Genomic DNA, 13,477 nt, shown 5'->3' with positions numbered 1-13,477 from the left:
ACATGATTAACTCAACATCACATCACAAGGAGAAAATGAATCAGGGCAAATTATACACAGAAAAATAGCTAAATGCTAACGGTGACAAAGAGACGATAAAGGCATGCCACAGAAAAGCCAGAGAAAAATCAATATTCTTTGTCACAATGGCATTCCAGAAAGGGCCCAAAGCCAGGAGTCACTTGGTAATGGTCACTGCATTTGACAACTGTCTCTGACAGAGATAGGTTTTCATGCATCTAGAAATAAATCCAAGGCCAACTAGGTTGGTTAATCTCTTCCTCCAAAATACCTTCAGGTTACCAAAGAAAAGACATTTGAAATAAAGCTACGTGATAAACACTGGAAAGGCCCTTTTATTACAGAATAGTCATTGAATCGATAGCCAGACCGAGCTCTTGCTTACCAAACTCTTGTTACATATTTGACAAACATCTGTTGAACACATCAAGGTGCTGAGTATATGAAGACAGACAGGCCATAATCCCTCTTTCTAACAAACTCACAATCTTCCTGGGGAAGATGTGCTTTAAATAATCAACGACAATGAAGTTTAAGTGCTGCTATGCAAGCAGTCTGAATAGAGACCCCTTTGGGAGTGCGGAGAAGTGAGGACCGCGCCCTGGAGCAGCCGAGCAGCCTTCACAAGTGCGTGCCGAGTGTGGGTGTGTAGTGGCAACCACAACAATGCTGACAACATAAGACATGAACTTGGCCTCAGCAAAGGCACAGAAATAAAGCAGTGATGCACAGCAAAGTCCAAGAAAGGAACAGTATATGTTGCGGCTGGAAGGTACGTCAAATGCATGCAAATTCTAATGCTTTTAGGGTTTACGTGAATGTCAAAAAAGAGCAAAGCAATCCTGATGCTAAGCAGCAACCGACACTCTGCCTCCGTGTCTGACGGGCGTGAGGAGGCCCAGCAACCGCAACAGGTCGAGTCAGCCAAGAGAAAGCACAAGCTGTGCCCACCCCCCCCCACCGCCCGGCCAGCTGTTGCCGAGCAGAAATTTATGTACCTAATTTTTCAAGTGAAAACAAATTCAGATTTCCATATTAGTTTTAAAAGTTCATCTTGGTTTTAAACGTTTATCCAAATTATGAAAAATGGTTTAAAAAACATCCTATAAGCCGAAACAAAATCTGTCTGTGGGCTGGCATCAGCCTGGGGGCTGCCAACCGACACCCTCTGCTGCTGGATGAAGGGCTGGGGACAGACTGTGAATGCCCTTGAACACCATGGCATGGAGTTTGAACTCTACCTTGACCCTGTAGGTGTCATGAAAGAAGACGCACAGATATATGTTTCAGAAAAGCATCTTTCAAACTGTGTTTCTAAGAAGTGTGGCTGGAAGAATTGTCTGAAACAACCAGCTAGTGGCATGATGAACGTGGATTATAGAAGAGACTGAAAATAGGGTAGACCAGCTAGGTGGTAATTACGTTTGTCCAGACGAGAAATAAGACACAAAGAGCAGAAGATGGCTGTTAGAGAGCACAGTTGTGGGCAGAGGCTGTGAGAAAGAGGGAGCCCTCGGACACTGCCGGACTGAGCTCTACTCGGTCACTAAGCCAATGCTAGAGATTTCTCTCTTGCTTTTTGTTTTTGTCACGGATTTTTCAAAACTCAGAATTACACTATCGCTCCTCCCCCAAATCAAATACGGCTACTACTGCAGCAGACTTCTAAAAAAATATATCAGTCTCTAAGCAATGAACAGGGAAGCTGTGATGGTTCATTCTGGTGTTAATGTTAAACCTGACTGACCACGGGGTGCCCAGATTAAAGGTTCTTAGTGTCGGAGGTATTTGGCCTCCTGTCTTTTGGCTTCCTGTCTGCTTGAGCTGGGACATCTCATCAAATCTCCTCCGGCCTTTGGGCTGGGATTTAAACCACTGGCTCCCCTGGGTCTGAGGCCTTCTGACTCAAACTAAATTTTGCCCCCGGCTTTCCCGGGTGTCCAGCCTGAGGACCGCAGACCGCGGACTTCTCAGCCTCCGTAATCCTAGCGGCTAATTTGTCGTCATACTTCTCTCTATATAGAGAACACTTCCCGGTGGCTTCCTCAGACAACTCTAACCACTACAGGTCCTTTGCTAACATCTAAGGAATTCAGCACACGAATGAGAGCAAGAACGCAGTTTGGTGAAAAAGAAAAACAATCTACCTCAAGAATAAAGATCGCCTCCAGCTGCAGGAAACATTCCCAGGCGACGCCTGGGATCGGGCTTGATCACTCACACAGATACCGACATTTCTGAAACTCTTTCAGCTTCCTTCACTTGGTTCTTTTTATGGATGGTTTCGACAAAAACAGTGTTAAAGATACAGCATTTTCACAAAATAACGGCTTTTTCTTACTATTTTTGCTATTTTCTTCGCAAGACTCACCTGTGTGTAATAACTGCTTCAGATAACAAGTTTGGTAGAACTTCTGTTAGTCAGCATTACCAGGTATCTTTTTTGTCATATCAGAAATTCACTTTCGTGTTTTCATTCTTAACACAATATGCAACCCAAGTACTAGGTGATACCGCACTACACTATGCTGTCACCGCGCACCAAAAAAGTGAAATTGAAAACTGCTTCCATGAGGATCTAGGTTAGGATGAGGGCAAGCTGCTGCTGTCCTCATGCACAGCTGCGCCAGGACTCAAAGTTTAGATGCCAGCTATTGGTGCGAGTGGGCTTCACCATTTGATTCTGCCTGGGTCCTCTTGGACCTGCCGAGACTACAGCTTCATGAGATCTGGCAAAGCCTGCAGTCAAGAGTGTCTGGAGAGACAGGCCACGGGGAGACGCAAGGCGGCTCTGGCTACAGGGAGACGGCAGGCTGGGCGAGCGTACACGGATGGGCAAGAGGTAATGACCGGAAACAACACGAACAGAGGCCTCTGGCATTTTAAAATTCAGACTGCTTCTTCTCCACCACACGAGCATCACTCTGTCTCCACACCTCCCCCAGCTAGTTATGTACTGGCTCAATTATACTTTCTTGTTTGTCAGAACACACACAATACAACTGTGTTTGGCAAAAAATAACTTGATGGATTCACATGGTATTACTTTGTACCTTAACATTACTGAAACCGACCACAGGTTTCATAAGCATGCTATCTACCTACCATAGAATAAAAGAGGGCCCAACAACTGATAAAAACCCTTACGTTTCAATTTATGCCTAAACTTAGACCGTTAGGCTGATGCCACAAACTTAAACTATGCCATAAACATAGGCATAGCCTTAAAAGTAAGAAATGTGTATCAGAGGACGAATTGAGTCAACACAGAAAACAGAAACTATTTCACATTAGATCTTCAAATCAGATTCCTTTCCTATTGGTCTAAACAGGGAAAAGAGCTATTATGAGAGTCCTTTAAGGACGACGCCGAGAGGAATACAAGGAGATCGGGATGTCATACCTTTGGAAACAATCCACAAGGAGGTTTTCAGCCGACTGTAAGCTTCTTGAGTAAAGGGAACATGTATTATTCATCTCTTCATCCCCGCAGTACTTAGAACAGCCTCTGGTATGAGTAGGCTCATGGTAATGGCTACCAAACTGGTAATTAAAATTCTCCAGGAAACAAAGTTCTTTTTCAAAATTAGCCTCCAGGCGTACTGAGCCCTTCTAAAGGTGCCGCTGTGTTGGGAAGGGGAAGGTACCGCTCTCTGCGGAGAGGGGCAGCGTGATAAAAACAGTCAAGAACATGGTCTTGATGAGTACTCTACTTTTTTTTTTAACCTAGAAAGTAAAGGGAATTTGTGCACATGAAGGCTTAATGTCACAGAAGGGGGAAAGCCAAGGAAAGAGACGAGGCGGGATGAATAGAGCGTGTCCGTGCAGAAACGGCGGACTCAGGGGAGCCGAGGCGGTGACTGCTGGGATGCTTCTCTTTCGCTTCCATCACCACTGAACAGGGCAGAGAACCGAAGCTCAAAGGGGAGTCAAGGCACGAGGGCGCCTCCAAAAATCACTGAGCCGGCTCACAGTACACCTACCACCACCACACCTCCGGCATCTCATTTGGTCCGCTACCAAAGTGAGTTCTAGCGCTTACAGAGTTACGAAAGGATTACAACCCAGAGAACCTGAGCTTGTAGGGACTAGGGTCTTTCTCGGCATTTTTCAAACTTTCTTTTTTAGCCACAGGATGTGTTTTTCAAATAAAATTTTATAAATACCCCCGATACATACACAGGTAAAATCAGAACTCCTCTGACTGATGGCCCAGGCTGCCCGAGGTGCCCTGGAATCCTGTATCACTGTGGATGCAAAAGCTGAAAATCCTGAGTCCCAACGCCTCACCTGTCAGAGGTTAAGCTGCTGCCCCGGGCCGTGAATGAAAGAGCCACGACCAAAATCTAGGACTGCCAACACCCAGAGAGGGTTCTTCCCCTGTATTTCATGCTGTTTCTAAAAACAAGAGGACAGAGCTCACACTTACCGTCTTTGTTCAGCCACTGCTTTCTCGTCCTGTACAAAAGGAGCTTGTTGTGGACATACGGCAGGAGGAACTTCACGCACCAGCTTTCCACCCCCAGTTTGTTTTCAACCAGGACTATGGGACTCCGGTTATACCGGGCTTCGGGACACGGGATCAGCCCGATTTCATCTCTGAATATGACAAACATAAAGAAGAGTTAAGGATAAGACTGCTAGCTTTTCAAATCCTCCACAGTGTTAAAAAGAAAAGCAACTTGTTTCCCTTTCTTAAAAATACCATTTATTTCACCTGCTGGATTAGTAGGAATTAAAAACAAAGTTTTTTAAATACAGACAAGAGTACAGGAAAATTATGTATGCTGACCCCCCATTGACAGAAATGAAAACTGGTCTAACCTTCGGATGGAAATTTGAAAATGTCTTTCAAAATTTTAAACTGCATATATACTCTTTGACCCCCAGAGATCCTACTGCTCAGAAGTTATCCTAGGCCAAAGTGTATCAATAGGATGTTTACTGCAACACTGCAACACAACTGGAAATAACCCAAACTGTATCAATATAAGAGGGAATAATATGGCTTGTGCATGTGGCAGAGGTGCACAAAAACAAGGCAAACTGGCATATGCTGGTATGGAAAGGATGCCAAGATCTATGAAACCAAAAAATGAGCAAAATGCCAAACAGTGTATGGCACAAAGCCTTTAACTATTTTTTTTAGAAAAAGAATCCCAAGAAATTTGGGGACAAAGAATTTTATTTTTATACAGTTTAAATTTCCTAATCATTTGAATGTATCATTTCTATTTTTTTTGATGTCAACAAATGTACTTGTTTTGCCTAGTAATGTATGTAGAGCAGAAACAAATGATCAACTAACGTTATCTTGTCAATGAGAGTGTGGGCCTTTTCTTTATAATCTTTTATACATCAATGAATTAAAAAAATAAACATACTGATAAATGTTGCTGAAACAGAAAATACCTCTCAGAATTCGATCATTTTCATTTAAGGCGGCATCTATGCCCTTCGAGCCACTTCAACTTAAACTGAAAATTTCATCTGAGGTGATTTAATAAACAATATGGACAGCAGTTGACTTTCACAGTAAATGAACCAGCAAATAAAAACAAGTTTTTTGCAAAACCGGCACATGCCTTTCAACTATAAACGATTTATGACAACTGGCTACATTAAAAAAATTTTTAAAAATCAGTTTTCAGAGCTTATGTCTGACATTATCTATTATTATGTCCCTGGGATTCCCCGACTAAGAACACAGTAGTTTGATAGATGCAAGAGGGGAAACACGTTCAATCACAAGTTATAAGAAAAGCCCTCTTTTTTTTGTTCAATTGTGGGGGAGGCTGTGGAATTACAGTAAAATCCCTCCTGGAATCTGGAAACTGGAGAGCGCAGTTAGCCTACTTTCTAGTGATCACTTTGTCAACGACAGAGAGACACATCAACAAACAACAGTACTCTGCGGGTTAAGTCACCAGTCATTCTTTCAAGCAGATTTAACCTCAGGTAGATTTTGAGACCTAAGGCTTTTTTTTTTTTTTGTCCTGACCACGGGCCCAGGTGATTCAGAAGTGTGCTGATATACCATGTCAGAACTATTTAAACATTTCCTGATACTGGGTACTGTGTTAGGTTCTGAAAATGCAAAAATGAGGTGGTCCCAGACTTCACAGTGCTGACAGTTTTGGTGGAAGTTGTGGCAATATCTAAAATAAAAGGTGGACACTGTGCCATTCCTGTAATATAAACAAAGTTTGGTAGGAAGAACTGAAACAATGCTGAGAGCCCATCTGAGACCTGCATCCAGTATTTCAAAATGCTTTTGCGTTTGTATTTGTTTACCTAATATCTACCTAATTCACTGTTAGGACAACTAGCCACATCCAGGGCTAGCCCTAACACGTCTAAATCTCTGGTATTTTCTGGTGTTCAGGTTTACTATACGAAGTAGAACGTTTAAAAATTAAGCTAGAATTACAGTAAAACAAATTAGCTCAGCATCACTAAAGAAAAGTCTGTTCTCTGAGCTCTAATAACCACTTACAAACACTTAACACTTCAAAGAACTGCAGACATCGAGAGTATGAATGCCAGAGTAACAGGAATAAAGAAATCCTACCTTCTGGGTATATTTGGGGAGGGGGGTGGTTAAATTCACAATGTGAAAATCTGCCTTGCTCATTATTTATACCAAAAATAAGATGCCCAATTAATAATTTGGTACCTAAATGAAAGGAGAGCCATGTGCACAAATAAACACACTTCTTTAGTTGGGTACCATTTTTCCAAGAAATAATGTTAAAAAACAAGAATGCCCTGATACAGCAGATGCTCAGTAACTGTCACTGGAAAGCTAGTTAACAAGCTCGTCAGTGATAACATTCAAATCAACCGTTTTCAAAGAATATCACTTCGTGACTCTCCAAAAGAACATTATCTCTGATTCCCTTTTTTTAAAAAAAATTGTTAACGTTTATTTATTTTCCAGAGGGAGGAGGGGCACAGAAAGAGGGGGGCACGGTATTCGAAGCAGGCTCCAGGCTCTGAGCTGTCAGCACAGGGGCTCGAACTCACGAACTGTGAGATCATGACCTGACCCGAAGTTGGACACGCAACCGACTGAACCACCCAGGTGCCCCAGATTTCCTTCGAATGCAGGAGGCCCAAGTCCTATCATTCATTTGGCCTCCATAGATTTCACTTTCCTCATCTGTAACATGGTGGGACTGCATTAACATCTCTAAATAAGGAAAATGGACTGCTAGGTGTCACTCAGCTTTCAAATTCTGACTGAGAAACCTGAGGGTTAGGCTCATGTAAGGAGAATGAAAATGGCCACAGCAGGGGGAAACAAACATTAAAAGAAGGTAGCAGGATGTAGACAAAAGCACTCAATCTTCCAAGGTCCAGGGTTCTCCCTAGCCTCCATTCTACCTCTAACAAATGTGAATGTGGCATGTCACTGGTCATCAGTGCCCTTATCTGAAATACAGGAAATACAATGCCTGCTAGGAAGAGCAAACATTACAAGGAAAAGAATGTGGTAAGCTATAAAGTGACAGGCAAAGATGAAGTGCATTATCTGTAATGCAGTTAAGAGCCTGAGGCCAAACAGAAAAGTTACTTGATTAACAGATGGGAAGCTGAAGCAAAAAAAGTTAAGCCTTTGTCATTATTTGAGCCTAAAACATTTTGCTTTGCTACTTCCTAAAAATATATCCTGTACTTTAGAAAGATAGGTCAGTAAGCTTGCAAGTAACAGTGTGTTTGACTTTAGACTTCTTCTATGCTGAGTCCCTGAGGTCATAGTCCACTTATTTCTCCGACAATTTAGAATAGGGTTCCAGAATCACTTTAAAATTGGAAGGGACCTCATTCCCCCAGTATCTCATCTTATCAGACAAGGAAACTGAGGTCCACTGAGGTTAAGATGATTGCCCAAGGTCACATTGCTAATGCTAAGTTAAAAATCTGGATCTCTTAATAGTCAGCCCAAAACCTAAGATGCTAATGATAAAAATATCAGTGAAAGCGAGCAGAATTTAGATGAATTCCTTCTGGACTTCTGGGAAGATTTCTGGCTATTTAAATTCTAATTTCATACTCAGGACAAGTTAGAAAACTCGTGGGGGAAAAAAACAAACTAAAAGTCTTTTGTCATCCCTCCACACTATTGTTTGGGAATGCACCCTTTTTTTCTAAATGTTTTACAGAAGTGGGATTGTAGTGGACATACTCTCCGACAATCCTTTTTAAAAACTTAACAATTCACATTAAACATTTTCCTACATAATTAATTTTTATATATTGATATAAATGGTTGCAATGACTGTGCTATAAATATCAAATACAACTCCAGTTATTTCCTTGTGAAATAATGGTAGGAGAAATTTCTGACTCTCTCACCACCACCAACATCCAGTCTTTTATTTTTCAGGTTTCTGGCAATTTACATTCCTGGTGTTTAACAAGGACACTCAAAACCTGTATAATCAGTGTCACAGAATTTTTAAAGACATGAAGGTCTGCAATGGTGAAAAAGTTCTAATATTCTCAGAGATTCCATGAGGCTCACTTTTTAGGTTACCTTTGAAGGCTGCTCCAAAAACACAGCAAAATGGAATGAACCAACACATGTACTTAAAGAGATCATCCCCAGCAAGGTACAGCTTTCTAAGTGTTTCACTCACAATGGGGATCCACTGGCTTCCAGAGGAAGTTCAAGGTTCTTATAACACTGATAGTGACTTTGTTCCTGATGTTCGGGCAGCTTCTCTTATCTGCACTTCTTAGAAACATCCTCAATTAGAGCAGGCCCGCATAGTATTTTCAAAAGTAGTATCGCCCAGTTTCGCTTCTGGCTGGAAAGAACGGTCCCCGAATACTAAACTGAACTCTGTCATTTGGAGCGACCACACAGAAAACAAGCCCAAGGATTCTGGAAATAGTACAAATCTTCTCAATCTAATAGTCATTTTGTCATTTCTTTACCTGGGAATTCTTTCCAAAATGACTAAAAAGGAGATTTAGTGAAAGAGCTAAAGGAATTGACCCTTTCATATCAACAATCAACACTACCAGTGATTAAATCAAGATGTTTCAGAAACTTCATAAACTTTCTCAATTCTAAAGAGTACTAATTTTACATATTACTTCCTGGACTTATTTTTAAAACAGCTACATAAATTGGTACTGTTTATTTACTGAGTATTCATTACGTGCACTGCTCTATGTTTGGTTTTGCATAAACTATTTCATTTGTTTCATACAATAATTTTATAAAGTAGAAATTTTAACCCTACTTTATAGTCAAGATAAATAGTCTTGTCTAAGTCTATCCAGCTACTAATGGACAAGTCAAGATTCAAATCCAAACTTTCACAACTTACTCTTATTAAAATAAACAGATAAAAAATCAAGTGTAATAAGACAATTAGGTATTGTGGTTTCCTACTCTTCTGTTCAACTTACAGACTTGCCTCTCCTTAATACTCCCTTACTCAAAAACTTGCCACTGGGGCCTATCCACTGCCTAGGAAGTGTATTTTCCCTGACCTAACTCTTGTCTATCTCTCATGTCTCAATTTAATGGCTATTTCCTCAAAGAAACTATCTTGAACACCAAATATAAATTAGGCCCCTTAGTTATTATTCTGTCAAATATCCTTCTTTCAGGCTCTTTTCATAATCTGTGTGATTTGTTCCACTGGGCTAAGGACCACATGTGATGTGTTCACAAATCTTTGCCCAAGTCCTACACCTGCACCCACAGGGGCTAGAATTCTATCTGTAAAATACAGCTGTTCTTTTGCTGAATGCATACATGAAGCCACATAGTCAAGGACTTCCATAATTTGACTCTATTGTACCTTTTCCATCACATTTTGCTGTTTCAGGTTAATTTCCAGGTCCATGTGGAGGCGGAGCCCTCTGGAACTATGAATCTTACCCAGCCTTCAAAGTTCAGCTCAAAACCAGCCTCCCCAAAGGGCCTTGGCCTAGACATACAAAACCTTCCTTCTCTGTCTAATACACTCACACAGCACCTGCTCACCATGCTGCTAGCACGGCCTTTACCAGGAACCTCTTTGCAGTAAATAGCAAACTACTTTCATGCAGGCGGGTCTTAGGTCTCTATCTAGAGGTGTGCTGTGCAGTACAGTGGTCACTAGGCACATGACACTATGTACAAGTCAAATAACATGAAATAACATTTAAAATTCAGTTCCTCACTCACCTTAGCCACATTTCAAGCATTCTATAATTACACATGGTTAGTGACTACCACACTGGACAGCACGGGGCAATTCCACCATCAAAGATATCTCTGTGCCTTGGGTATAAGAACTGTATTTTATACTTCTTCCCATTCCATACTGTGAGGATACCACTTATAATATCTCATAAACAGTGACAGTTCAATAAATATTTTAAAGAGAATAAAAAAAACTCTGTAGATAAAAAACCTGTGACATGACACTAATTACGCCATAAACAGTGATCTTCCACATTAGCAAAGGTCTATACATTAAACTATCGAGAGTCCCTGGGTCAAGCCTTCAGGCGTTTTTTCCAGTGGTATTCTCTAAGAGTCAACCATACAAACATGATTTGTATGGTATTTTTTGGTTTATAAAGTACTTTACATTCATCATTCAGTTGGCCAATATGGTTTCCTGAGGAATATAGAAATTCAGCTTAAATCTAGTATTTACCAAGTGGCAGCTAAGGGCCAGACATTGTGTGATGTGATTTTCCTATGTTCTCATCAACCTCACGAGATCAAGAGGAAACCTAGTTTGACAGATGGTAACCTATCAACATGCACCTGTAACAATTTCCACATCTTAACCAATGCATGTTCGACTCCTCCTGGTGAGGCATTCTTATAGAAACAAAGTCAGTATGTTTAATGGAGTGGATGTTGCCCAATAAAATTACAGTCTACCTTGTGTTTGAAGAGAAAAGAAAACAGAAAGTAAATGAAAAACTTTTCTCGGTAATACTAAAAAGTGTAGTTAGGTACTAACTTCCAAGATAAACGGTATCTTTTTTTCCCCTTTTAACCAGAAACACAGCCTGTTTATTTTGGAAGTAAGATGGCAAGATTAAGGGAAGTACAGGCAATTCTGAAAAATGCAAATCAGACATTTTTAAAGAATGTGTGTAGTAATATCTGAAAATATCATTACTGTAAGAAACATATACTAAAATACAGCTTATGATTAATATTAAGCAATTAGTTATTTAAATTCTTCAGACCTGCAGTACGTATCATTTCAAATTATTTCAAATCCTCAACCTATTTCACACTATTAAGTCTTGAATGATCTACATGTTTATTAATAATATTAAATTATGCACTGATGGCATATTAATGAGATTTCACCATTAAAAAATGATTGGGGGGTATTAAAGTCCTTCATGAGTTTCAAGAAATATGATCCAGAAGAACGGAGTTCCAAATCGCACTGTCTCAACCCATCATGCCGGTGAACACTCAATCTCAGTTTCTTCAAATATAAAACACTGGTGTGCTTTTTAAATCTACCTCAGAGAAACTACTGTACTTATTAGACTTCTTTCTAATCTCTGCTATAATTTCTTCAAGAAAAACAACATCAGTGATGACAAAATAGGCCCTTCGTGTATCCAACTTTTTTTTTTTTTTTGAGATTGTCTCTTATTTACACACAAGCTCTCATTCTCAAAAAGGGACTGAAAGACTGATACAGGAGGCATCAAAGCATTCTTCAGAAGACCCAGGACCCGCTATGGTTACTGCCAGGAAATCACTCCACTCACTTTAAAAAAGGCAGCGCTCAAAGGGGGAAAGGAAGTGGACACTGTCAGAGGCGGCAGGTGTGTTTTGAGGCCAGCAGCCCTTTGCTTTTAATGAGGCACTTGGTTCCGGGTCTCCAATTGTGTGCCAGGAGGGAGCAAGGCGTCTGAGGGCTTCTTAATTTTTAGAAGCACCACCGTGAAATAGACCAACACTTCTTTTAGATGTAGGTTTGCTACCTCCTTTAGGCAGAAAGGCTGAAGGGTTTAAAATGCTTGAAAAGAAGTTTTCATGTGTTCCAGTTTAAAAAAGAAATTATTAGGAGCACCTGGGTGGCTCAGTCAGTTAAGCATCCACTCTGGCTCAGGTCATGATCTCACGGTTTGTGGGTTCCAGCCCCGCTTTAGGCTCTGCGCTGAATGCTCAGAGCCGGGAGCCTGCTTCCAATTCTGTGTCTCCTTCTCTCTGCCCCTCCTCCGCTCACACTCTGTCTCTCAAAAATAAATAAATGTCAAAAAAATTTTTTTAAGAAAAGCATCCGACTCTTGGTTTCAGTTCAGGTCATGTTCTCATGGTTCATGGGCTCAAGTTCTGCACTGGGCTCTATGCGGACAGTATGGAGCCCGCTCTGGATTCTCTCTCTCCCTCTCTCTCTCCCTCTCCCCAACTTGTATGCATGTGTGTGCTCTCCCATCTCTCTCTCAAAATAAATAAACTTAAAAAAATAAATAAAATATTAAAAGAAACATCCCACAATTAGGAAAGGTGAAAATACAGCAATGTAAAACTGGATTCCGTGATTCTTTCTTTTGGCGGGGAGGAAGCAACGAGAGAAGGGTGGTAATTAAACACTCTAGCTTCTCCCTGCTCTTTTGTATAGTGTAGATCCATCTTTTATTAGCTTCCTTTTTTCACTCGTTACATCAAAGCAGAAGTGTCAGAAAGAATACAGTGTCTTGTATCTTCCTGGAGTACTCCCCGTACCATGAAAAGGAAGGAGGGAACGCTAAGTGTGTTAGTCCTGTGGTGTCCTACTTAAAGAGCGCAGCAGTGTCAGGATAAGAACAGAGTTAATATGTTCCCTGCAACTATGAATCAGCTAATGCTACAAAGTGTCAAGGTCTCATCCGCTTTACACCAGACCCATCCGACGCCTTCCGAAGCTGCTACACTCCTGAAAATGCTCTGATCACATTCAAAGCACGATGCTTCTTCCATCGGGAATTGTGTCCCTCCACAATCTTGGGCCAAGTGAGACGAAAGTCAAAAGCAGCCTCAAACTACCTTTGGCTGGTAAGCTGACGGTTTCCTGGTCCGCTGAAAATAAGATGATCGGTGACAACCCCCTCCCCCTTACCATCGGTCCGGATGAACCTCAAAAGAGTTGTATTTACAAACCATCTACAGACCCATATTGCGTGTGCCCGTGTACCTTACACGGATGTAGGATGTGGACACACGGGTGAAGTCCTTCGAGTTGCGAGAACTCCTAGGGAAGGAGAGCGAAAAAAGTCGCTCCGTTTTAATTTTCCGAGGTCACTTCTAGGGACTCGCCCGAGACCGCGTTCCGATAGCGGAAAGCGGGCCCTACGGCGGCCGGCGACACTTCGGCCCCGACCAAGCTCGGTCCCCCCTCCGGCGCGGGGCGCAGGGGCCGAGACGTGCCCCCACGGAGACCGGCTCGCAGCTCGCGCCTCGGCCCCGCCCCTGCCCGCCTCCGAC

General features: G+C 41.6%; 1 protein-coding gene across 1 annotated transcript in view; it reads right to left on the bottom strand.

The window, feature by feature from the left end:
- PTAR1 (protein prenyltransferase alpha subunit repeat containing 1) overlaps positions 1–10,221 on the bottom strand; it is a 46,122-nt gene extending 35,901 nt beyond the window's left edge. The window contains exons 1-2 of the mRNA XM_029919680.1: positions 10,211–10,221; positions 4,451–4,620 (exon numbers count right to left, since the gene is read on the bottom strand). Coding sequence (XP_029775540.1) covers positions 4,451–4,620; positions 10,211–10,221 — 181 coding nt within the window. The remainder of the gene's footprint in view (positions 1–4,450; positions 4,621–10,210) is intronic.
- Positions 10,222–13,477: the final 3,256 nt, after the last annotated feature.

This window comes from Suricata suricatta, chromosome 13, assembly GCF_006229205.1.
Source record: "Suricata suricatta isolate VVHF042 chromosome 13, meerkat_22Aug2017_6uvM2_HiC, whole genome shotgun sequence".
In the NCBI taxonomy this organism is placed as follows: Eukaryota; Metazoa; Chordata; class Mammalia; order Carnivora; family Herpestidae; genus Suricata; species Suricata suricatta.
The sequence above is the reverse complement of the archived record's forward strand: the minus strand, read 5'-3'. Positions and strand labels throughout refer to the sequence as shown.